This window comes from Folsomia candida, unplaced genomic scaffold, assembly GCF_002217175.1.
Source record: "Folsomia candida strain VU population unplaced genomic scaffold, ASM221717v1 Fcan01_Sc073, whole genome shotgun sequence".
Taxonomy (NCBI): domain Eukaryota; kingdom Metazoa; phylum Arthropoda; class Collembola; order Entomobryomorpha; family Isotomidae; genus Folsomia; species Folsomia candida.
The window spans coordinates 64860-90112 of record NW_019091265.1 but is presented as its reverse complement, the minus strand read 5'-3'; the positions used below and the strand labels follow the sequence as shown (position 1 = coordinate 90112).

Here is a 25253-nt window from a genome sequence, read left to right as displayed (position 1 = left end):
AAGCCCATGCAGTTCATGCATTTGCAAAAATTTTGCATACTTTTCATGATAAATCTGGCTTATCTTTTATTATTCCTCAATGAATTATTTTAGTACAAAAATTAAATATATGATTGATTATTCTTCTTCCCTAAATTATCTGTCCCTATATAAATATCCATCTTTGTGTAAGAACAAAACTAAAATTATACAAAAATCACCTCGTTAAATCTTCATCTTTATCTTCATCCACGAAGAAAAAAATTATCTTCAATTGGTACCGTAATATTCAAACAATTTCCCATTTTCTTACATTAAAACTTTAAGCCAGGCGATAATTTTCGTCTGACAAGATGATAAAGAATTAAAATTATATCAAAATGCAAAATACAGCGTCAAACTTAAGCATTTAAATAGTTAAAATTGCCATACATGCGATGACTAACTGACTATATAATAGCATTACTTTAAAATTCAATTAACATTGAAATAACTGATAAGTCGGATAAGCCCTCATTCCGCGTGGACATTCCCCTTTAACGCGTTCACTAATGGATCCAAGGTCTTCTCCAGAGTTAAAAGGTATCCCGTGTTAGCAGAAATTGAGGCGATGAGAGTTATCACAATAGGAATCTTGCTAATTTGGATGACCTATGATTAATGACTAGTTATCATCAGCGCTTATCCAGGGTTATCACCAAATTACACTTACCTGCAATTTTTTATACATGGAAATAATCTTGGTGTTTTTCCCCATTCCCAATTTTCCTGCTTGGTCGGTCGCATTTCCGAAAGTGGATAAGAAATTCATTCGTGAGGCTAGTTCCGGCGTGGACTCCAAAACGACTATTTTTTAAAGAACAATTAGCATGACATAATTATTTTTTCGGACAATATGATAACTGCACTGATTTGTGTTACCTTTAATAATCGCAACACCATCTCGATCGCTTAAAATAATGGCGTAAAGTCCGTCAATACTGCGTAATCATTAATACAAAAGCATTCCATTTAAATTGAATTGAATACATTGAGTCATTGAATTAAGGCGTTTACTTAAATGAAATAATTACGTAATTATACTACTAACCTAGTTAAAATTTGCATGAGTGCTTTCCTCATTTCCTGCAACGCAACATGACATCATCATTAAAATTAAAGTACTCCTTAACAATTCCAGTTTAATCCAATTATAAATTAAATCAACAAACTACTAAACTACGACTTAAATTAAATCAAAATCAAATCAGTCTTACATCTGCTGGAGTCAACATCTTCACGTCCCCTCCGAATTTCGGTAAAGTTTATTAAGCAACAGATGGTACTTCCTCGTCCTCCTCGCTGATAAGTGGTTTATCTGAAATATTATCCGCTCTCTGTGCTGTTCACTATTATGTAATTCCAAAATATTTGTCTCGTGACTTTTGTAACAAAAATAACCTGTTTTGCTCACTCGGGCCAATTTGAGATTGTTGATGGTCAAAGTACAAACTTGAATCTGTTTCCACTCCAAAGTCCAACTGCTTTTTGCACATATAAAATCGCACGTTGCCAAAATATTTGCAATTTCTCAATTTTCTAAAATCTACTTTGTCGTAATTTTTGCACTATTTTCAACCCAAATGTTCCCACAGAGCTGTCTAGCATGTCATCACGCCCTATGATGGGTGGTATCGGAGCTCTGAAACCGGCTGACGAGACGGTCACGACGGTTATCAATTTGGTGAGGGAAACTTTGCTGGAAAAAATTTCTGGGGGAGGTCGTCGATCAGAATTGGAATTGTCGACGTTTTCGCCAAGTGCGCACTCCTACAAGACGCAGGTTGTGGCAGGGACGAATTTCTTTGTAAAGGTGGGTGACGCAACACTCTACTGTAGCTTTTCAGGTTAATAATCTGCATTTTATCTTTAATTGTGGTTATCTTCAACCAGGTCCAATTACAAGAAGGCGACTTTGTTCACGTCCGAATTTATCGTGACCTTCAAGGAAACGTTTCTCTGCACAGTGTTGCTGACGATAAGAAAGAAGACGACGAAATTCTCTACTTTTGATTTAAACCTTGCCAATTCATTCACCTACTAGCTTTTTCTTTTTAATTAAGTTTAAATTCAGTTAATTTAGATTTTATTCATATCAATTTACAGTAAAACATCTTCATAATTATAATGTCTCTCTTAACAAATAGTAGTAGATTAGTGACAAATTCCGTCGTTAAATTTCGACTTCATTTACGCCCCACCACATGTCGTAATCCCTCCCCAAATTACATCCAAAGTAAGAAAGGCTACAAGACGTTATCGACGCATCGTCACCTTCCCTTCAAAACTAGGACGCTACTATCTGCTCCTCCTACTTCCGGTTCAGTTCACTTTCACAGCCTGTCTAGTTTGTCGCAAAAGTTTAAAAACTTCCAAAACCAGGAAAAACTGTGGGTTCGATTTTTCTCAGCATCATCACGTAAGGTTCCCAGAATTGGTCGACGTATTATATGATAACGCATGTAAGTATGAACCTATCCAATTTGTAGTGCGGTTATCATCCAAAGATTCCAAGTTGTCAACTTCACCACAAGCGGATGCTGAATATCCGCTCGTCGTAGCAATCGGCTCTGTCTCCAAAGAGGTCACTCAGCCCAAAAATCCACTCTTTGTTCCCAACAAATATTGTGAGCATGTCAAAATTTGGTCCACATTTTCCAACTGTCTTATCTTGATATGCTGTGTTCATTTATTAGACGACCCTGCTACGACCTCCCAAACCGAACTGGGCCATTTGCAATGGATGCTGAAGAAGGATCTGCTCGGTCAAGACATGTTCCTCATTGGACCACCCGTAAATGAATTTACTTGAAAAAATGTTTGACAAATTTTGTCCGCATTACCGTGAATTTAGGATTTCAGTTACTTCATTTTAGCCAAAAACGATTTAGTAATCCTATCTGATCTTCTTCAGGGCCCGATGCGTCGCCGTCTCGCAATGGCCTTTGCAGAGCTAACGTCTCGTGAAATTGAATACATTTCGTTATCAAGAGATACCACCGAGTCGGATATGAAGCAGAGGAGAGAAGTCATTCTCAAAACGGCCACCTACATTGACCAGGTCAGCCTATAACTCCTCAATTATGTTACAACTATACTTCCAGCCCAATTTATTCATTAATTTATTGAACCTGGTCATAGTCCGCCGTGCGAGCCGCGACCGAAGGCCGTCTCCTCATTATTGAAGGGATTGAAAAAGCTGAACGAAACGTGCTTCCTCTCCTCAACAATTTGCTCGAAAATCGAGAAATGCATTTGGAAGATGGACGCCATCTCATTGCCGGAGATCGGTATGACAAACTTCTCAAGGTAAAATTGACAAGTTCTCTCCAAAATATGACTGAAAACTTTCTGAATCTCTCTCGAATATTTCAAAATATTGACAACAAATTCTAAGACAAAATTCCCCAAAAATTGAAATTTCTTCCTACAATAACATGCCAATTTTTGTCCATTTTTTTCAGGAGCACGGTCAAACTGTTCTGGACAAGTGGAAGTTGGTCAAAGTGGACGAGAACTTTCGCGTCATCGCGTTAGGCCTCCCCGTCCCATTCTTTAAAGGAAATCCACTCGATCCCCCGCTCCGATCCAGATTTCAAGGCAGGTCCATCGTCCCTTTGACCGCTGGGGTAAGTAAAAGAAATATGCACAAATTACGCAGTTTTCGTCACAAAAACCCTCACAAAAAATTAGTCATTTGCATAAAATAATCCCAACAAAGAAAGGGTTATTTCTTGCATGGCTCCTCCAGTTTACCGAACTGAGGGAGAAAACAAAAGAAGTTCAGTTCATGGCTGGACGACAGAAATTGTGACCACGTAGGAATTGACAAGGAGGCGGCGGGTGGTCGCCAGTAGTCTGGTCAGTTGTGGACACATTTGGTCAGTAAATATGTGGACACGAGCCACTAATAACACCCCAGGATCCATCCATCACCTCCCAATTTATTTATTTATACGCCACACATTGCATTACTTACTTATGAGATGACACAATAAGACAAACCTTACGTTGCCCATGTACAAATGCAGACGGAATTATTTAGCGAGCAGAATCTGCTTTTTCTTTTGTCACTGAAGTTGCTTGCGTGTCTTGTCTTGCTTTCTCTGCTCCGTTGCAAATTCCCTTGTCAACTCTGATGCGATTCGATATTGAATATGCAATCGACCCAACGCCTGGAATTTTACGATTTCTATCACACGTCGTCGAACGTAAACGGCGTCAAGTTTTGTCTAAAAATTGTATTTACATAATAACGCCATGTTTCCTGTCACACATTTTGCACTGAGGCTAAAAATGTGTGTTGGGAGAATGATCGAAACTGCATCAATTTCGGTCACCTACTTATTAGATACCTATATTTTTGGAAACTTTTAACTTTATACATTGGATTAGTTTTAGTGAAAGTTTGGGTTTTGTGTCTTACGGTTAGAGTTGTACAATGGGCAGGAGATGAAAATAAGTTCCCGGAATGGGAATTTGCGATAACATTGACCTTATGGGAGCACTTCGGTGCTGGATATGCCATCCGTACAACTCTGCTAACGTTGGTAGAATAGCGATGATGATTTTTTCCCTTTTGTGGCGTCCGATACTGTACGAGGGCGGAAGTGAAAGCATCGCAGCAGACACGCACATTCTCACATAAACTTCTCACTTTGCTCCCATGATTTATGCGTGATTATCCATATTCCTCCTCTCCTAGTCCAGATACATATTTACATAAATGATGATGATGGTCATGTCTTCATAGTTTTTTGATCGACTTGTGTCGTCTCTTCTTCTCCACCAGTTTGATATTTGTTTTGTCTTTTCCAAAAGGTGAATGAAATCCAGAGGTGAACTTTTGTCTTCTTTTTTCGCACATGGGATAAAATTAGGGTTGGTCCGTAGGCTAAAAATAAAACAAGAGGATGAAAGCAGCATGAATACAATAAGAAAGTGAAAGTCAGGATTTGCAGATTTTGTTTTGTTTCACCAAGTTCAATCACAACGGGTGGAATTTCTGGGCAGTGTCTGAATTAAAAGTGAAAGTTACCCCGTTGAGTCAATTCACGAATTCCTGACCACCTTTTTTTAATTGGAAATTTTCACTGCAGGTGAAAGTGGAGACAATTCCGAGAAATGTTTTTTCGTGATGGGAATTTTCACAATTTGTGGATTTGCATGGTAAATCTGGGCAAGTTGTAGCGTAAAATCTCATGAGAGTTGGTCTGGTTTTTGAGATATCATGTCCGACTTTGCCATCCACCCGGCCAGTGAGGAAGGAGTCGTTGTTCGTGTCGTGTGTCGTCTCACTTTCTCCCCAAACTTTCTCTCCGTTGGTGATTCTCACTTCTCGCTGTCTCTCTCTTGCATAAATTCTCACTTTTATCCGCATTTTCTCACAAAACTGGGCCCTATTTACCTAGTTGCCAATTTCTGCAAGATACATATTTACTCAATCGAATGGAAAAGCATTTTGTGCCAGATATCTACTTGCATCACTACTGACGAGCAAATAACCATACACAAATTGCACGCCAACCCGCTGTGACGTTGAGTTAGTTTCTTCACCTTGAATTTAGAAACACAATACCGTTTGTGAACCGGGTATTGTCCAAATCCCGCTGTTGGTCAAGCATATTATTCACTGCATATTATGTAAATGACACCATTTTCTACCTAAATCAAACCCATCCATCAAGAATCCAGCTAAGAAATGTGGGAATCTGCCAAAAAATCCGTCCGGATTCGTTCCATCCTCAACCGTGACGGATCTCGCCACTACCTCCTTAAAGAAACCGAACTAACCAAACGAGAAGAAAACGATGACCCAGAAATTACCAAAATTTCCAAAAAGAACAAACTCAAACTATCCGATTTCAAGTCGGATTCGATCCTCAGCAATGCTTCGGAACCTTCCATCTTCCTCCACAATACTCCGCAAGAGAATGATGTCAATCCCATTAACAGAGGAATTATGCAAATTTGCGGCAGTAACTTCGTCTTCTCCGGTTCCACCACGAAACGGCGACAATTTCAGAACGGCAAGTTAAAAATTCTATCAAACTCTTTCCTCCATTTGGATTCTGGAGAAAAATGGGCGAATTTCGAACTCACCCCGACTGACGAAGACAACAGCGAGGATTTGCTCAACCTCCTCCCCGTCAAGAGCCCCCTCATCAAGCGGCTTCTCCAACAAGACGAGTCCCCGTCCCCGTCGTCGGCATGGTCGAATGGAAAATCATCCCCAGAACATCTCCTCTGCTCCAGAATTATGACCTGGATTGATTTGGAGGTGCGGAGGTCGAAAGGATCAAAAATATCCCGCTCCCTCCCCACGGGGGTTTCCTCCGCCGATCTCAAACTGGTCAACGGTCTAATGACCCGTCACTCTACGCCGTCCTCCTCCTCCTCGTCCTCCGTAACGTCCACCCCGCTCCCTGGCCTCGTGACGACCAAGAGTCGACGCTCTAGTCTGAGCAGTAACTCCACCACGACGACGACCAGGACGACATCCCGGAGTACGTCGACTTCTTCAAGTGGAGAAGAGAACCACAAAATCTTTCCTGCCTTGTTGCCAAACCTGGTGAAAGATAAGGTCACGGTGGGAAGGTCCAAGGTCAAGAAGAGTGTCCGGATAGTGGACAACGTTGGTGGGGCAGATGGCAAAGTTAAGACGAAGACGGGTCAAGGGGTGATGAAAAGGAAGAAGATGGGAGGGATTATCCGCAATAATCCGGCCACTTCTGGGGTGGGTGAAGAAGTCACTTCCGGGGGGTCGGATGATCCCTGCGAGGTGAAGATCGACTCGAACTGCACTGTGTACCTCATGGGGGAGACCAAGTCGAGGCCGGTGTGCACGATCGAGGTGGCTGGAGGGGGAAACGGGGAAGGGGTGCCGAGTGGGGGGCAGAATGAAAATAAAGTCCAAATCCACATCTTCCTCCCCTTAACGACCATGGAAGAGTAAGTGGCAGACAAACGTCATACGTCGTCATTCTTACAACTTGTATCCGGTCCTAAGTAGTAACTTTGCATTTTGAACTTTGAATCAAAGGGTTGTATTTTCTGTCCTTATTCTTTTTATGCCTTATTATTCCGTAACATCAGAAGATCCCAAAATATTACACACACTTTTACTATGCATTTTTACACTATTTTGGAGAAGAAAAAGTATTTGAAACTATTTTTAGAACGAGATTCCTATCAGATTATTGATCATTTTCTTGGGTGTGAAATTCGTGTCTGATAATTTGACACAGTTTTTTTCTCGCAAAATTAAGACTGATTGATCAGGAAGACATGGGAATATTTCTTTGCCTCGATTCATTGCAATTTCATTTGAGAAGTAGGGATTCACTCCACTTTTCCTTCTTTATCATTCCTTCTTTAATCAAATCAAATCATTTTGCAAATCAAGTCAGCCTTCGCAAATCAGATATTTCGCACCTAGATATGTAATGGGTACAATATCGCACATGAAATCGGACCAATTTGCCAATCAGACAGGAGATATTTGTCTGACAACACATTGTTTTCTTGCTGCAGTGAAAATTACAAGAACGGATCTGTCGACTCAATTCCGCCCGGAAATCCATATTAGGATCTAATAATAACCAATTCCACTATAAAAATGGGATGGTAAGCAATTAATCAGAGACATATCGTGAAAAATTTGCAATTATCCGACTCGTATGAAAATTGACATGCTGAAAATTGGCACACTTTTTTGCAAAACTCTGCACAATTTTTGGTACTTGTATTCTTGTACTTGTATTCTGTACTTGTATTCTGTAGACGAAGAATGAGCCAATTTTCATACTGGATAGCTTTCCAAATCTACTTTCACTCTAAAAACCTGCACCTCTCCAGCAGCTAATTATAGTTTATGTATGCATTCCTAGAAAAATACGCCCATAAATCTGGTTCGTTCTCCAAATAACTAACGAGCTAAAAACTTGTAGAAAAATAACCAACTGCAAACTGCGACTAATTGTAAATGTTTTTTTTCTCTTCAAATAATAATGACATGGTCACATGCACTCCACTCTTGTCGTCCGTCGGTCCGTCCGTCTCATTACGCTAGATAATTATCCCCAAGTTCTTTCTGTTCTTGTTATTGTTCCCATTTTATTTTAGACCAGGGACAAGAAAAGTAACTAAACAAACTAAATTAGAAAACTTTCCGTAATTTCCCCTGACTCGCAATTAACCGAAAGAATTGCGACGCAGTTCCTGATTTACAAAAAAAACTTAAATAAATTCCAAGGATGGATCGACGTCAATTATTTTTTTGGAATTCTTATAAAACTCGAAGTAAATGGTTGATTTTTATTGGTAAACTTTCTCCTCTAGGAAAAGGGAGGGAGTAAATAATTGCTTTTATTTTCTACCATCCAAAAAATCCCAGCCTCGCTCGTAATAAAAAATCCTTTTTTTCTGGCGAGCTTTTGTCGCTTTGTGAACTGCTAAAGGCTGCTCAGTCAGTAGAAGTGGACGCCAAACATGACAACTTTACGGACATGAATCACATCACGTTACATAACTCGGAAATAAAAATTCTGCTGACATGACACTAATTTCACGACCAGACCACTTGCATTCCGACGCATTTACACGACTCTAGAATTATGCAGTGATTATTCGTGGCTATAAATTGCATGCACTCGAGAGGGGTGTTTTTATGAATATTTTACTATTATGTCACTTCATCCACACCCTGACATTCACACGAGTCAAGAAACACGTCCGTCAGAAAGTGAAAGTTTTCCCCTGCCTGACTTTCACTTCAGCTTCGCCTTGAAATGTAATGTTTCCAGTAGAAAAAAGAACTAGCCAGAAACTCTGGTCGTTACCGTGTGTCTAGTTAATTGGTGTAATTGGGATAAAAATAACCCTCCTTTTTTTATCTGCAGGAAATGCTGTCGAAACTGAAGACTTTGACGCCCTCCGTGCCCGAGGAGAAGTTGGCATCGCTGAGCAATTTTGGCTACTCGGTCGTCTGGTCCAACGATCCGGTACAAATAATACCGTAAACACGGACCTTAAGTTTGTATTTTTAACTAATCCTTAGTATTTATGAAGAGGTGAAAATTTTTAAAGTTTTTCACAGTGTTAATGTCAATTCAGTTTACTAAAATTTCTGTATTCTTCAATTTCATTCTTTTCTCTCTGGTTTTGACTATAACAGCAATTTTTACGGTAACTTACTTATCATTAACTAAGTAATTATTCTAAGTAGCTTGTCAATCAAATTTAACTAATCAGCTCCGTTTTTCATCATTTCTATTTAAATATGTTTAACAAATATCTTTTTTGCGTCATGTATTTATGTAAATCTCCAGCAATATGAAGTTTGTTCTTCTATTTAACTTCGTAGGATTTTCGGGACAGCGAACAGAATCCGTGGACCATTACGTTACCCCATTTTCCTCTGGATTCCTTGTACGATGCGTCACGATTGATGGTAATTACTTAATTAAATATGATATTTGAGGTGTCATTTAATTTTTTTGGTGGCAGAGCGTCGCGCCAGATATTTCTCTGTACCGCTTACTCGTCCGACTTTACCCGTACGACCTTATCGTCGAGAAGGACGAAGGTCAACTTAAAGCCGTGGATGACACGTTGACCTCGTTCGGCTTCAATATTTCAGACTCGCCGAGTAAATCCAGTGGGAAATTGGTCGAGAAATATACGACAGGTGGAAAACCAAATTTAGACATTTTTGAGGGTAAATTTCTAGAATAAAATTGTATTTTTTGTTAAAGGATCGTCTCCACCTCCGTCGGAATACTTTCGCTACATTCCTGTCGCCTCGCACGAATCGGTGGTGGGCGAATTGCTCGAGTCGTACCAAGTGAAACGTGACATTTGTCTCTTGGGGGAGCGTGGGAGTGGAAAAAGCGTCATTCTGTCGAGATTTGCCTCCCTCATTGGGGCCAAAATAGAACCGATCGTCCTCTACAAGGACATGACGGCGAGGGACCTGCTCCAACAAAGGGCCACGAAGCGAGATGGCGACACGGTGTGGCGAAACGCTCCCTTAGTTTCGGCCGCGCTTGAGGGAAAACTCGCTGTTCTGGATGGCCTAGACCAAGTCCATTCGAGCACGCTGGCGGTCATATTCAGGTGAAGAATTGACCTCAAATTGGCGTCACTTCTGAAGCCATTAATTAAGTTCCTGCCTTTTGTGATCACAGACTCGTGCATGATCGCGAACTCCAACTCCACGATGGAACACGTCTCCTCCGAAAGGACCGTTTTGACGCACTCGCCGCCAAACTTTCACTCTCTGCTGAGGAGATGGCCTCGACGCATGGGATTTACCCGATTCATCCGGATTTCTTCATCGCCGCGACGGCCACACCACCGCCGCCAAAGTCCGCCTCGGGTGGAGGGAAGGAAAAAAAGGCTTGGCTCACACCAGAAATGCTCTCACTCTTCTTCTACCATCGCGTCCCCCGTCTCAGTGTGGGCGAAGAGGAAGAGATCGTCTCGTCCTTTGTGAGTTTGTGCATAATATGAAGATGACCTCTGTTTGACCCCAAATTACTCTGTTTAGTGTTCCAGTCGAGGCGAGCTTGCGCCAGAGACGCGAAAAATCATAGCCACCGCACGACAGCTAAGAGAAAGCAAGGAATCCTCGAAAAAATCACTGTCCTCGTCGCTCTCAACGGTAGAAACTTTTACGGAATTTATGAACGTTTCCTGACTCGAGGTAAAAAGTAATGTAATGTCTTTTCTACTTTTAAAATGTAGCGCCAACTTGCCCGCATAGCGCGAAGGACGGAACTATTCGGCGTCGCGGACGGTGAATTAGGACCATTCGAAGAAGTCTCGAGAGCCTGTTTATCACGGTGAGCAATGACTCATTACGATGTTCTTGTCACATGGCTTTTTAATTGAAATTCGCCAAAAACTTTTAAAATTCCGGTCAGATTTCGCCCACTTAAATTTAATTTTACAAAAAGTCGTCACAATTTCGTCATATCTGTTATCAATACACTACTTTTTATTATTTGTGCTTGTCGGCGGTGACGATGACGAGCCTGGGACACTCTTCAACACGGGTTGGACCAACTTGGGCAGCATCGCCATTCCCGGAATGGTCACTTCTTCCACCAATGCTTTGAATTTCTGCTCTCCAAAGACAAGCAAAATCCACTTATCTCATTTACTTATTTTCATCTTATCTGCTGCGTTCGTTACCTTATCCAAGTTTTCCATGATGCCCTTAAATCTCTTGGCATTCATGTCAAGGACTTCTTTCTGGTGAGCGTTGAGGGCGGCGACGGTCTCTTGGACGACGGAGGGCGACAACAGGGCCAGGTTCTTCTTCATCATTTCCTGCGTTTGGGTCCCAAACTCGGCCATGGCTTTGGCATAGCCTTCCTTCAGGGTCACATTCATGGCGTCGTAGTTGGACTGCACACTCGTCTTCAAGTTCTTCATGTTGTCCTCCATGTTCTTGAGCATGTCGTCATTAGCTAAATAAAGGGGGAAAGGTCAAGAGGTCAATTAGTAAATGAATAATAATTTCATATTTTTGGGATGTATTTTTGGAAATTATTTGGCGAAACTTTGAGCTTTGATAACGCTCCTGAAAAGTAAAGGCCAGTAAACTAACGAGTCAACTAGTTTTTAGCCTGACTCGGGAAAGTCTGTATGTAGATTTTGAACATCTATTCATCTCCCAATTCTCTATATAAGAATTTCGAAAATGGTACTGATTTCACGAGGTAGAAATTACTAGAAGTTTGAACACAATTTTGACCTGAGTAATTTACAAAATGGGGTGAGGGTCACCTTTCTTGACCTGTTTAAAGATGTCCTCATAACCCTTGAGGTACGAGGCCTGGAGGGTGCCAAAGTTTTTTAGTACGGCTTCGACAACCTATCCAAGCAAATTGTTATGAATGATTAATTTAGAAGGTTAATTGCATTAGCTATAATTGAGCACCGAGTTGAATTGAGTCCCCATTTCGCCCAACATCCCATCCGCCTTGTCCTTAAAGTCGGTCGTCATCTGGTTCAATTTTGTAGCAGCTGCCGCAGCAGCAGCATCGTCGGCCATTTTGAGAGCAACAATTCAGACAGGGTCTACCTTTGCTATTTTTGTAAAAAAAAATAGGGACAACGTATTTTGAAAATTGAAACGCCTGAAATTTCTATGGCTTTGTGAGATTCAAAATTTTGACAACACGAACATTCTAACGTCTAACCTTAGCCATTTTATTTACGAAACGTTGATTTTTTGCATACAAAATCAAATAAATTTTTTATTAATAATTAATATTGTTAACCTGAATTTACAGTTCAATGCCTAAACTCAGCCATTTTATTTCAGTGCGACCATGATACTGTAATTTGTTAATTTTTGCATAAACTGTGGCACATGAGCAATTTACTTTTTGCCCTTCCCCGTTAAGTCTTCCACTTTGAGCGTGAGTTTTTTGGCCGTGTCGTCCGCGCTGTCCTTGAGAACTTTGGTGGCCTCGGTGAGCTTGAGCTGTATGGCGTCGAGGGTGTCCTTCTTCTTGTGGTCCAGGTAGGACGTCGTGGTGTCCGCCCCCACGTTCACAGCCAGTTTCAGGAGCGGGATCTTGCTCAGCGTGGAGTCAAAGGCTTCCGTGAACTTGGACACGTTGGACTGAAATTGAGACATGTCAGAGTCTCTCAGCTGGGCAAACGTATCGTCCAAACTGGAATTGTCAAAACTGTCAAATTTGTGGTCAGAATTTGTGACGAAATTTCGGATCACTTACGTTTTTTGGAGTTCTTTATAATTCCCTTGAAATTTCTCGATCATTCCTTGATTTCCTGAAAAAATAAAAAGTTAGGAATATAGTTGAATTTTGTGAATTTTTAACTACATATTAATTTATTATCCGAATCCGAACTATGCTTGCTTATTAAAAGTTGAGTTTGAATTTTAGTGTTGCAAATTCTGTGTAAATTTGCGAATTATGTGTCAGTTTTAAACCATGTCTATCATACCTTTGATCGCCTGCGCCCTCATGTCGCTACTCCCCTTGCGAAAAGCTTCACTTAAATTGTCAAAGTTTAAATAGGCACTTTTTTCTAAATCATCCATCGCCGGCTTGCATTGATCCAACAAAGAAATGCAGCTCCTTAAAAAATACAGAATTTGAAAAGAAAATGTTTATCTTAATTTTATCGTAAAATATGTGATTTTGAAGAAATTTATAAATTTTAAAGGGGCAAACTTTTTAAAATCTTCAACCATTTTGAGACATTGTGTTTTGGATTCTTCTTTCGCCATGATGTCGAAAACTCGGACGGGGTGTGAATTTTGTACGATTTTTGGTCATATTTTCGTCCGAATTAAGACTCTCCCTCGTCAAATTTTATGGCTGAATACGCTATGGATACGATTAGGTTTAATTAAACGGGGTAATTTAATTTTATAAAAACTTCCAGATTTTTGCCACCCCTGAACAAAGAGGAGCTTGAGAACACGATGTTGAAGAATGGGATTCTTCCGCGCTCTGGGTCCTCCCCCTTTGCCGAGAAGAAGGTGACCTCGTCCCCCACCGAGTTGACCATCGGCCTGACCTCCGCCCCCATCTGGCCAGACACGGAACACAAGTCCAAAGTTCCCCACGTCCTCTTCTACGACATCCAACAGGTCGGGCTTCAGTTTAACCCAGATAACATCACATTTCACAGGGGAAACCGAGATCACAAAATTATTGCAAAATTTTCTAAATCAGCAAAATATTGTATGAAATTTACTGTAAAATTGTGCTAGCAATCCGCGAGGTTTATGAGTCGCAATAATTCTTCTAGTCAAATCGATTGAAAATGCGAATGATCGCGATTTATACACACCGTTCAACATTTTGTTTCGTATCGTAACCTGCTTTCAAAAAATTATTCTCATATTTTAAACCATATTCTAAATAATTCCTTGACCAAAGTGTGAATGAAATGTGAAAAATGTCGTTTTTCAGCACGTGCGCGTTCTTGAGGAGCTCTTGCAAGACTATTTGATGGGGGAGCACCTCCTCCTCGTGGGCAATCAGGGCGTCGGGAAAAACAAACTAGTCGACCAACTCCTTTACTTGCTCAACCGTCCCAGAGAATACATCCAGCTCCATCGGTACAATATTCATTCATTCGTCCACACCAGAGGTCAACGCCGACAAATTTCGTGGCGCTAATTTTGGTGATTTTTCGGCGGCGTTCCAATGTTGAATAAATAGGATACGCAGATTTATCAGCGTCGTTGACCTCTGACGCACACCCTGTTTGCAGGATCCTGTATAATTTGCATATGAATTTATGTATGTCGACACAGAGACACGACCGTGCAGGCGCTCACGTTACAGCAGAAAGTCGTGGATGGCGTGGTCATCACGGAGGACAGTCCACTAGTCCGGGCTGCTAGGGAGGGACATGTCATTATTATCGATGAAGCCGACAAGGCCCCAACCCACGTGACCTGCATTCTCAAAGTGAGATAAGTTCCCGTCATCAATTTATGCTCTACAAAAAATGTCTAGTTCTTCGAAACGTTAATATTTCTCTCTACGGTTTATAGACTTTGGCAGAATCTGGGGAAATGGTGCTGTCCGACGGGCGTCGAATCGTCCCTCAATCCATAATCGACCTCCACTATCAAAATTTGACGGCGGAAGAGTCCAACGCCATCATTCCGTTGCATCCAGACTTTAGAATGTTTGTCCTCGCAAATCGGCCAGGATTTCCATTTCTGGGGAACGACTTCTACTCTGTCCTTGGTTAAAAAAATTTCAAAAACTTGTGACTAATTTACTGAAAATTTACTAAATTTGTAATTTGAATGTCATGTTAAAGGCGACCTCTTCAGCGTGCACGCAATCGACAATCCAAGTTTCGAATCGGAAATGGAACTCTTAAAGAATTACGGGCCTGACATCGACCCCGCGTATTTGGAACGGATAGCCAAAGCGTTTGGCGATCTGCGCAAAATGGCGGATGACGGAACGATCAATTATCCATACTCGACCAGAGAAGCGGTCAATATTGTGAAACATTTACGAGTAAGTTGTAATAATGAAATGAGGATAGTTTTTTATATTACTGAAATTTTAGTAAATTAAACAAAAAATCTTTCAGAAATTCCCTTCGGATTCGTTATCTGAAGCAATCGACAACGTCTTTGATTTCGACGTGTACAATGCCGAATTGCGTCAAACGGTGAAGGATACGCTGCACAAGTATAATTTGAAACCAAGTGACGGTGTTCTCTTGAGAAATCGGACGAGTGGAGATGGGTGCGTTTCAAAAATTTGCAGGGAATTTAATGAAAAATTAAAGTAAAAGAGAGCATATTTTATACGTAGGAACTTGTCCGTCCAGAGAATGTCAGTCGCAGATTTGCAAAAATTACAGCGTGCCGGGGACATGATGGGGATGAAACCGTCAGAGAAAAATTTTCAATCGGGGGATTTTAAGGATCCCAAATTCGGCAAGGTCGACCCCACCGGGGCGGCGCATGTGGGAGGGTGAGCAAAATACTATAACCTTATCTTAACATATTCGCAACAATCTCGTCTTTTGTGTAGAAATACTTGGGCTGGTGGATCAGGAGGAATGTGAGTGCAAATTAAAATAAATCCGAAATTTTAATTGGTATTAATTTGTCAATGTTTCCGCAGGGGAACTGCTGGTCTTGGCGGAGCCGGGGGTCCCTTTCGCCTCGACTCTGGCAATCCTGTTTTCCAAGTTTCAGACCAAGTGAAGGAAGCCGTGCCACCCGAAGTGCGAAAAATGGCACGTGAAATGGCGAGAAAAGCTTTTGAAGAGAAACTCAAAGAAATCAAGATGAGTAAATATGAAGGAAATGTTTACGAAGAGTTTCTGGGTCCAATTCGTCCTCAAATTCAAGCCCTCCGCGTCATCCTGACATCTCTTCAAGCCAAAGCTAAAGAGCGAAAGTGGGTACGACACCAAACTTCGGGGGAGCTGGACGACTCCAAAATTATCGAGGGCGTTATCGGAGAAAAGAACGTGTACAAATTGAGAAAGGACGAAGAACCCGAACCCGGAGATCCGCAACAGAAGCCGAAACGACTCAAACTAGTGGTCGACGTTTCTGGCTCGATGTACAGGTTGGTGGACATTCGGAATTTGAAAAAATGGGGCACATATATTATTTGTCCAATATTTCCTAAATTTTTGTGCCGAAACATTCTATTTCTATCCAATACGGACAGCAATTATTTCCCAAAATCTTACATTTCTATCCTAACAAACCATTATGTTTCCAGATTTAACGGGTACGATCGCCGCCTCGACCGTGTCCTGGAATCGTGCCTCATGGTCATGGAATCGTTCAAAGGTTTCGAGGACATTTTCCAATACGAGATCGTCGGCCATTCCGGAGACGACTTTAAACTCCCCATCGTCGCCTTGGCCGACACCCCAAAAGACAACAAGGAACGACTCGACATTATGCGAATTATGCACCTCCACGCCCAATTCTGCTCCTCGGGTGACAACACCTTGGAAGCCACGCAGGAGGCCATCAAATCCGTCGGGTCGGATATTGACGAGTGTGACGAGGCCTTTGTCATTGTCCTCTCGGACGCAAACTTGGAACGGTACGGAATTAATCCCAAGGAACTCGCCAAAATTTTGAACCACAATCCAGACGTGAAAGCTTTCTCGGTTTTTATCGGATCCTTGGGAGATCAAGCGCAGAGGTATGAGAGCAAAAAATAAAATTGTGCGAATTTTATGCAAATTATTTATGTACTTTTGGTTTTTGCAGACTGACGGAACAATTGCCACCAGGCAAGGGATATGTTTGCCTCGATACGACACAACTTCCTAAAATCTTACAGAGAATATTTACCCAATCAATTTTACATTAATGTCAAATTTGTTAGTTTTAATTTGGTAGGCAGCAAAAAAAAAACTTTTAACATTTCATTTATAAATGTATTCATATTGGTTAATAGTATTTTTATTCATCAGTGTGTGCTAATTATTATTATTATAAATTGAATTAACCCTGCAATTGTAGGTAAATTTTATTTTTAAAATAAAAAAAATCAGAAATATAAAAGTTCAAATGTCGAATTTGTGTAAAAATTTTTTTTGTCGGCATAATTTTCATGCAGGGTGTAAAAGTGGGTGAAACGAATTACCGACGCATTCGAAAGTCTGTACCGTTTGCCAAACTGGGAAACTTTCACTTTTCAATTAATTTGGTATTTATAATTTACACAATTTTAATAAGTGTACATAAAACTTACCAATAGTCTTCTCGTTCACAAAACAGCTAAAAATTGCTGACATTGCATCAGCAGTTTTAGGAGAAATTTTTAGGTCAAACTTTTCTGAGGAATGACTCAATTTATTATGACATGCAAAAGTTGAAAATATATATTTCAGAATAAATCTCGTACTGGCAATCAGAATAAATCTCGAACAGTCGGAATGGTAAATACGTCAGGGGGGACGCTCTTTGGAAGTTTATCAAAGACAACAAACTGTTCGGACGTCGGATTGCTTATCCCATTGGCTCCAAAACTTCAGAAAGCCTTCATGACAAAAATTATGCACGAATTAATAAAGATGCAGCAAAAAGTACATATATTCAAACCACCTTTTAATCGCTTCGATATATTTATAAAGCACAATATTAATAAACCGTTGCAAACGAAATGTAGCAAAGGGGTGAAAACACACGGAATTGTCTTTGTGGAACGCCCACAACGTCTCTCTGCACTTTCCCGTCATTGTCTCACATTACCCCGCGTCTCATTTTGCCCCGTTTTGACACCCCCACCCGCGTACTTCAAACGTACACGACAATTCCTTTCAATAGACACCCGTTCAGATTCCTAATATGTAGGAATATGAATGTATTTGGAGTTGGAATGTGTAGATTGCATTGTTTTGTCAGTCTGCATTTAAGATGCAGATTTAGCGCAATTTACATAGGTATTTCAGTAGAAACATGCAAATCAATGTATATGCGGAAGTGATGGCAGGTATGTTACGCTGCATCGCTTTCACATCTTGCAAACTCATCTTATGTAGATTGAGTTGTCCAGTTTTGCAGTTTTCTAAACAGGTAAAATGGTAGTAAGTTATGTATGCATGTATTTGTTCCAATGTTGAACAAACAACGGTATTTATGTAACTTACATAACTTGCATAACTTGCAAATAGATTTATTTTTAGTTGGAAAATGGAATGTATTAGTTAGCATACACGGGTGCTTTTCCGTCCGCTCTGCAGTATAAAGGTAGCCACGGACCAGAGCCCGCGTAACGCCCATTTAATATTTTTGTAACACAGGGTTGTTCTGCACAAGAGTGAATCGCAAGTCTCACATTGCCTCAAATGAGAAATTGAGATTGCAAAATTATTAGTATCAAATTACCCATAGGAATTGTATCAGTTTACCCATAAGAAATTAACGTATCACATTACCCCATATTAACCATTAATAATAGAAATAGTATCATGCAAGTCTGTATGTACTTATGAATTAAACCAGAAATAAACCAGTTACTATTAATATAAAATTAACCAATTGAAGTTGTCTACGAATCATTTACACAGCCATAGAGCTTTATGCTAGAATTTGGTGCACAGTAATTCAAGTTGCGCTACACTCAACAAACACACACTCATAATTAACTAACGTGAATTTACAACTCACGCACCTCTTAGGAATTTATTTACGATTAAAAACAACACCCCACATGACAAAAGTAATTTTTTCGACATTCGACACCTCCCACCCGGTCATGGAGTCGTCGCACGTCGAAATGATGGCGATTTCTGAAATCCCCGCTAAAAAATACGTCTAAAACGGTGGCAACAAAAAATTCGACAACTTTCGACTTTGGCGTCGTCTACAAGGTCACACGGTCACGGCACGTCAAAACTATGTCCATTTTCGAAATCCTCGCCCAAAACTACGTCTAAAACGGTCGAAACAAAAAATTCGACACATTTGACGGTTTATCTCATCACCGTGGCGCCGTGACCTTATCACCTCCGACGCCCATCTTCGAACTCATCCATACTTCAAAAATTAGAAACACGTTGACGGAAACCGCATGCCGAAATACGAAACCATTCTAAAGTTATCGTGGATACAGACGGACAGACGGACGGACGGACGGACAGACGGACGGACGGACAGACGGACAAGACATTTCCATAAAGGGGTTTTCACCCCTTAATAAAATCGGCTGTAAACAATCCCATTTAAGAAAAGTTAAACTTCTCTCAGTCATTAATTTCTTAATATTTCTTAATATTTTTGCACAAATTCTAAAACTTTTAATTTTCCAGGATGTCTGTAAAAGTAAACCAGGTCAACCACAAAATCTATGCAATTTTATGCATGCAAAAATTTTTCCCTTTTGTGTAATAATACCTATAATAAACAAGTTGCATGACTAACTAACCAACTGGAGTGTCAAATTTCGTCATCATTTAGCTTTAACCAGAACAGCCTTCAATTAAAGTGAACTTTGCATTTCCACATTTCCAGTCCAGTCATCCATTCAATCCAAAGTCAACAAGTCCAATCAAACCACAAAATCAAGATAACATCGATTTGATTGCACGACACATTAACCAATAACAAATAACCAATAAATAAATACACAAATCTAGTCTTAAACAAAAATGGATAAGACAGACAAATAAAGGAAAATCAAAGTCAAGATAAGCATAACTGAGGACAAATAAGCGTACAGTGAAAAGATAACACTCCATCCATCCCGTCCTCATGTGGTCTTATTTACAAGTGTGTCAGTGCAGAATTGGTGCATTTAGTACATATGCATCTCTTTAAATCGATAATTTACTAATAATTATCAATTTATAAATTTGCAACAAAATTTTCATAAAATGCCGAAAGGCAAACTTTTAGAGTAAGTCGATGTATAAGATTTTTTGCCAAATTTAAAGTAGGGCTCGATTATACTCATCGTCAAAGTCGTCAAAATCAATCCATTTTAAATCACTTCTCGAGAATTTGTTTTAAAATTCTAGACAAATTTGTAGTGCATGTCGCTGGCAATTAAAAAAAATATGCAATATATATAAGAAAGATAAAAGGGAACCTTTTATCTTTCTTAAAGTGTAAAAATCTGGAGTGCATATTTTTTTTACAAAATACGTAGCGCAAAATTGGCGACTTTTTACCTCGCCCCTCGTAACGGGTTACACCTCTTTTTTGCAGAATGCAAGTTGATCTGTAACGAAATAGCCCGCCCTCCTCTGCGTTACGTATTTTATGAACGTTCCCAATTTCCAGAGGCAAGAAATGATTAAAAATGTGCTGATTTTTACGATTTTGTGATGGGTCATCGAGTCCCACTTAATAACTCTTGGTCAAAATTTGCTGCATGTATTTGCAGGAAGGATGGGAAACGTGTCTTGGGAGTGGAATTTGCCCCGACGCATCTCCCCCTCGAACGGCGTCTCCAAACAGCGTCCATCATCGCGTGGTTCTTAATTATGATCGCCTGGCCTCTGGTCTCATATCCGGTCTTTTTTTACGCCACTTTTTTCACCCAGCACGGCTACCTCTTCACCATCCCCTACTTAATTTGGATCTATGCAGATAAACAGCAGTGCAACAAAGGGGGGCGCAAGTAAGGTCCACCATTTTTGTTACTTCAGCGTGTGCAAGGTTGACAAAATATTGAGTTCATTGAGTTCATTGTTCGAGTCACGAAACATTAAACTCGTCGCCAAATCTTTGCAGAACGAATGTCAACCTCAGCCTTGTTACTCAAATTCTATTTTATCAAGTTAACAAAATAAATTCATGAGTTTGGAATATGAAGAATTAAGCATCCAAATGCTTGTAAAAAATGCAATTAAAAATTACGAATATAATTTTTCAATCCCAAAACTAACGCAGAAAGAACTCAAAGTTGACAAACTGTAGCTACCAAGAAATAGCGTGATCCAGAAAGTTAATTAAAACATTAAAAACTTCAAAAAATCATTTTGTGGTCAAAAAATCGTTGAAGCAATTTTGCATACAATTTTAGGAAATCTTGGAATTACAAAAAAAGATTTTTGTCATTGGACTCAATAAATAATAATTAAGCTAAAAAAAATTCCAATCTTGATTTTCGTTGTCCTGAAACGGTTCCAGATTTATTGATTTGGGTAAAAATTCGTTGAAAAAATCTTATGCTTTATAAGAACCTGATCTGAATGTCCATTATTTAATTATTTAAAAAATGTAAAAAATCATACGTCGCCAAACTCGCTCAAAACAGGATTAATTTGGCTCTATTTAGGGTTGGGTGGACGCGCCGTTGGAAATTGTGGGACCATTATCGTGACTATTTTCCCATAAAGTTGGTGAAGACGGTGGACCTCCCACCCGGCCAGAACTATCTTTTCGGCAGCCATCCGCACGGGATTCTCTGCTCCGGAGCCTTTTCCACCTTCGCCACGGATTCGCATGAGGTCGAGAAGCTATTTCCCGGCCTGAGCTTCTCCGTCCTCACGCTCGAGATCAACTTCCTCCTCCCACTCATACGCGACCTCATTTTGGGCCTCGGTATGTTCAATTGGGAAATTTTGGGAAAAAAATCATAATTTTTAAATAAAATTTTCACCACATTTTACTTGCCTCATCGCCAAAATCGTCTACATAAATCAACACTTTATAATCCTTTCTCGGCTCTGGGAATTTAATTTAAAATTCTGGGCGACAAATGTGTGGTCAGTAAATTGATGGATAGATGGTGAGTTTTTAGGCCAGTTTAGATGGGTTCCAATTTTCTGAAGGCTTCCTAAACATCTCCTCCATTAAAAACTGTCAAAAGCTGGAGTGTATATTTTTTTTAATTAGCAACTCCCTGCTTTGCAAATTCCAGAATTATGAAATAAATTCCCAGAGCCGGGAAATAATTAAAGATGTGCAGATTTTGGCCATGAGTCCTAGGTTGATGTTTGCAAAAGATGATTCAAAATATCAGATTCAAAGAATTCAAATCAACAAATAAACAAAAATTGCAGGGCCCGATCTATATGAAATTTGTAAAAAAATGATTGCGATTTGTAATCAAAACATGACTGGTGGGACAAAATTCGCAAATACGAGGAAACAAAATTTTAAGAATTTTGTACTTTTTGGCCCAATTTGCGTGAAATTTGTGCACTATTGAAGTATAAACTTGAGTCAGTCGGACAAAAAAGTGACAGATTTGTGAAAATAATCCTAAACTTTGATTAATTTAATTTGAAGGAGTGTGTTCCGCGACGCGCGAGAGTATGAATTACCTCCTGAGCCGACCGGGTGGGGGAGTGGCTGCCGTGCTGATTCCGGGGGGCGCACCCGAATCACTGGATTCTCATCCTGGCTCCTACGTTGTCCAGCTCAAGAACAAGAAAGGCTTCATCAAGGTCGCCATGCAGAATGGGTGAGTTTACATGAAAAAGATAAGCCCCCAACGTATCTTAAATGGTGATCATGAACAAATTATCAGGCTATGTAAATCTGTGTAAAACACGCGCAATATTTTGACGTGTGGTAAAGCATGCTATAAACTACATCAATAATTTTTTGATACTATTATTTCCGGGATCCACCTGCAAGAAATAACTGCAAGAAAGTGGTTTCTTGCAGCTATTTTGTCCTGCAAGAAATGCACGGCGCAATAAACTACGCCCCACCGCTACGCATCATATAGCGCTTATTTCTTGCAATTTTTTTTTGCACCTCGCATTTCGTACTTTAGATTGCAAGAAATTTAGTAAATCTGTAAAAAACGAAATACTGACGAACTATTGATCGAATTCGAATATGCGAATATGCTTCTAGAGCCTCCCTCGTCCCTGTCTTCTCCTTCGGCGAGACTGAAATATTCGACCAACTCGCGAATCCCAAGGGTTCCTTCCTACGCACAATTCAGGACAAATTGCAACAAATGTTCCAAATCGCACCCGCAGCATTTCACGGGCGAGGAGTCTTCCAATACTCGTTCGGCCCCTTACCCAGACGCAGAGCCATCACGACCGTGGGTTAGTACTCGATAATTTGCACAATTCCACAAGATATTGGCACATTTTTGACACATTATAATTTCACAAACAGTCGGGGCTCCAATTCCCGTCAAGAAAATAGCTCAGCCGACGCTTGAAGAATTAAATGCGATGCATCAACGCTACGTGGACGCCGTGGTGGAACTATTTTACAAGCATCGCGACGAATACGCACACGATCCTACGCATGTCATCGCAATTGTGTAAAAATTTGCAAGTTCGCAAATAGCTATTTTTCGCATATGACATATGTAAGTAAACATTTTGCTAGGAAAATAAAATACTGGAAAACTGCCCGAATATCTTTGCATAACCCGAAAAACAAGATCTCTCGACAAGATTTAAGATTTCATCATAATCACATCAATTTAACCCTCTGCTTTAAACTATGTGCACTCATCTCGTCACGTACCATTACTCTAATTTGCATATTATTCATTCGTCCCCTTCCTCGTCAACAAGATTGGTGTGGAATTTGGGAGCGAATTATGTACGTCAATGGCTCTCAAAAGGTGCAGATAAGTCACAATGAGGTGAGATTTCAATTGTTATTTTGATTGATTGCTTTATTGATATGTTGATGAACCGCCGAGTTACGCATAAGGGAAGATAAGTGCTTATCGGCTCAAGGGTAATTTCACATTTTATCACTTAACTCGTATAAATCTCTGTTAATATTTCAACATCGACCTTAGTTCTGTTTTTGGTAGGGTTCAAGAAAGGCGAAAAAGTACAAAAAAATCCAAAAGTATGAAGACCGTCATCTTAATTTGTGCCCTAATCGGCGTCGCGTACGCCCGTAAGTTAAGACATCAAATTCTCCATTTTGAAATTGTTAAATGTCAAAATTCTTATCAAATATTAACCCACTGTCGTACATAATCTTTCTTGAAAAGGATAATGGCAAAATCCCTTTAAAATTATTTCTGACCTTGTATTTGACAAAAATGTCAAAATTTGCATACATTTTTTCACACAATTTTTAACAAATTGTAAATTTTATATGTAAAACAATTTTGATTTTTTCCAGAAAATTGTGGGATCACGGGAGTCGACGATGAGATAGTGACGATTGACTCGGTGCTGGAATTGACCGCGTTGGACGAGTTGATCTGGACGGCGCCGACGTTCAACGTCACAGGCGCGGCGGCCATTCAGCACCCGCACACTCGCTACTTGACGGGACTCCGGTACGCGTCGCGCTACGAGTACAAGGCCACCGCCGTCTTCAACGAGTTCATCAAAACCGAGTGGAACAGCACTCTGGTCCGAAACGTGGTCTTCACCTGCTCCGACACGTTGACCAAGTCCTACACCTTCCTCCTCAATGTCATCGATGAGAACGACCAGCCGGTACTATTCTATACAAATTTGCAAACATTTTTCGCACCAACGTGACATTTTTTGTCAAATTTCGTAAAGGCCTTTGCTTTAAAAAATTTAAATTTTGAAATATTAGACAATTTTTAACACAATAATAGCATTTTTCTGGAGAAAGCTGAAATTATTAGGTTCAATTTTCGTGGAGAATGCACTCACTTTTGGCTGCACATTTTGGTTTCAAAGATCAGAAATTTTCAAAAATGCAGCACAACTAATAGTATTTTTTCCCTAAGAATCATAAATTTTCAAATTTTGACACAAAGTTTGCATTTTATGCTTCTAGCATTTTTGCACTAGTCAGTACGTCGTTTAAGTATTACATTTTAGTTTTATTTAGAATATTGATTGCATGTGGAATTTTTTTTAAATTCTCACCAAAATTACACCATTTTAAAAGTACAAATTTCTTACAAATTTTTAATCTCCACAGCCGGTGTTTGCCGTGAAAGCGTACACGGCCACGGTCTCCCAAGCCGCCAACACCGGGGAACCCATCAGCGCCAACATTCTCGTCAGCGACGGTGACTTCGAGCTGTCCAACGCCCAGCTCATCGTCCGCTCGAGCAACGCGCTGGTGACGCCCTTCGTGGACCCCACCTGGACGGGACAGCACCCAAGGCCCTACACCTACAGGATCGACCTCATCGTCAGCCAGAGCTTGGCCGTGGGGCGCTACACCATCATCTTCACCGCGGACGATGGGCGCGCATCCGACTACACCGTTTTGGACCTCGAAGTTACAGCTTAAATGGGAAAGTTTTAGAATTTGGATAATTTTTTGAGCAATAAAAAACATTTAGTGAAATCATGAACGA

At 40.2% G+C, this 25253-nt stretch overlaps 5 protein-coding genes and 1 long non-coding RNA gene across 6 annotated transcripts; 4 read left to right on the top strand and 2 right to left on the bottom strand.

Annotated features, from left to right (window-relative positions):
• Window positions 1-53: 53 nt before the first annotated feature.
• Window positions 54-1446, bottom strand: LOC110862849 (ragulator complex protein LAMTOR3-A). The gene is made up of 5 exons (XM_022112057.2): window positions 1236-1446; window positions 1070-1104; window positions 901-959; window positions 692-825; window positions 54-630 (listed from the first exon to the last, which is right to left on the bottom strand). Exons 1-5 carry the CDS (start codon window positions 1251-1253, stop codon window positions 493-495), a joined length of 384 nt encoding a protein of 127 aa, XP_021967749.1. The 5' UTR covers window positions 1254-1446; the 3' UTR covers window positions 54-492.
• LOC110862847 (von Willebrand factor A domain-containing protein 8) lies at window positions 1233-17087 on the top strand. The gene is made up of 26 exons (XM_022112056.2): window positions 1233-1374; window positions 1614-1831; window positions 1912-2437; window positions 2508-2645; window positions 2715-2812; window positions 2933-3079; window positions 3160-3327; window positions 3483-3647; window positions 8919-9020; window positions 9383-9469; window positions 9526-9706; window positions 9774-10134; window positions 10206-10509; window positions 10568-10681; window positions 10765-10862; window positions 13447-13654; window positions 13980-14128; window positions 14327-14483; window positions 14570-14768; window positions 14845-15050; window positions 15127-15284; window positions 15354-15515; window positions 15576-15605; window positions 15669-16121; window positions 16281-16715; window positions 16784-17087. Exons 3-26 carry the CDS (start codon window positions 2146-2148, stop codon window positions 16884-16886), a joined length of 4515 nt encoding a protein of 1504 aa, XP_021967748.1. The 5' UTR covers window positions 1233-1374; window positions 1614-1831; window positions 1912-2145; the 3' UTR covers window positions 16887-17087.
• Window positions 1625-2031, top strand: LOC110862855 (cystatin-A2). Its single transcript, XM_022112067.1, has 2 exons — window positions 1625-1831; window positions 1912-2031. Exons 1-2 carry the CDS (start codon window positions 1625-1627, stop codon window positions 2029-2031), a joined length of 327 nt encoding a protein of 108 aa, XP_021967759.1.
• Window positions 16876-19420, bottom strand: LOC118433702. The gene is made up of 2 exons (XR_004833525.1): window positions 17624-19420; window positions 16876-17558 (listed from the first exon to the last, which is right to left on the bottom strand). It is a non-coding gene; the product is annotated as an uncharacterized LOC118433702 (long non-coding RNA).
• Window positions 19421-19615: 195 nt separating this feature from the next.
• Window positions 19616-23355, top strand: LOC110862858 (2-acylglycerol O-acyltransferase 1). Its single transcript, XM_022112069.2, has 6 exons — window positions 19616-19916; window positions 20406-20642; window positions 21303-21568; window positions 22259-22433; window positions 22835-23034; window positions 23108-23355. Exons 1-6 carry the CDS (start codon window positions 19894-19896, stop codon window positions 23260-23262), a joined length of 1056 nt encoding a protein of 351 aa, XP_021967761.1. The 5' UTR covers window positions 19616-19893; the 3' UTR covers window positions 23263-23355.
• A 339-nt stretch (window positions 23356-23694) lies between these two features.
• LOC110862853 lies at window positions 23695-25250 on the top strand. Its single transcript, XM_022112065.2, has 3 exons — window positions 23695-23854; window positions 24086-24408; window positions 24869-25250. The coding sequence occupies exons 1-3, from the start codon at window positions 23806-23808 to the stop codon at window positions 25184-25186; spliced, it is 690 nt and encodes a 229-aa protein (XP_021967757.1). The 5' UTR covers window positions 23695-23805; the 3' UTR covers window positions 25187-25250.
• The last annotated feature ends 3 nt before the right edge of the window (window positions 25251-25253 follow it).

Coding starts and splice junctions, on each gene's coding strand:
- LOC110862849 (XM_022112057.2), bottom strand. Junction 960..1,069: donor CTCATGCAAATTTTAACTAG/GTTAGTAGTATA, acceptor ATGATTACGCAG/TATTGACGGACTTTACGCCA. Junction 826..900: donor TGGTGTTGCGATTATTAAAG/GTAACACAAATC, acceptor TTTAAAAAATAG/TCGTTTTGGAGTCCACGCCG.
- LOC110862855 (XM_022112067.1), top strand. CDS start 1,625: ATGTCATCACGCCCTATGATGGGTGGTATCGGAGCTCTGAAACCGGCT. Junction 1,832..1,911: donor GGACGAATTTCTTTGTAAAG/GTGGGTGACGCA, acceptor ATCTTCAACCAG/GTCCAATTACAAGAAGGCGA.
- LOC110862847 (XM_022112056.2), top strand. CDS start 2,146: ATGTCTCTCTTAACAAATAGTAGTAGATTAGTGACAAATTCCGTCGTT. Junction 9,021..9,382: donor TCGTCTGGTCCAACGATCCG/GTACAAATAATA, acceptor TTAACTTCGTAG/GATTTTCGGGACAGCGAACA. Junction 14,484..14,569: donor ACGTGACCTGCATTCTCAAA/GTGAGATAAGTT, acceptor TACGGTTTATAG/ACTTTGGCAGAATCTGGGGA.
- LOC110862858 (XM_022112069.2), top strand. CDS start 19,894: ATGCCGAAAGGCAAACTTTTAGA. Junction 21,569..22,258: donor CGACCTCATTTTGGGCCTCG/GTATGTTCAATT, acceptor TTTAATTTGAAG/GAGTGTGTTCCGCGACGCGC. Junction 22,434..22,834: donor AAGGTCGCCATGCAGAATGG/GTGAGTTTACAT, acceptor ATATGCTTCTAG/AGCCTCCCTCGTCCCTGTCT.
- LOC110862853 (XM_022112065.2), top strand. CDS start 23,806: ATGAAGACCGTCATCTTAATTTGTGCCCTAATCGGCGTCGCGTACGCC. Junction 23,855..24,085: donor AATCGGCGTCGCGTACGCCC/GTAAGTTAAGAC, acceptor GATTTTTTCCAG/AAAATTGTGGGATCACGGGA. Junction 24,409..24,868: donor TCGATGAGAACGACCAGCCG/GTACTATTCTAT, acceptor TAATCTCCACAG/CCGGTGTTTGCCGTGAAAGC.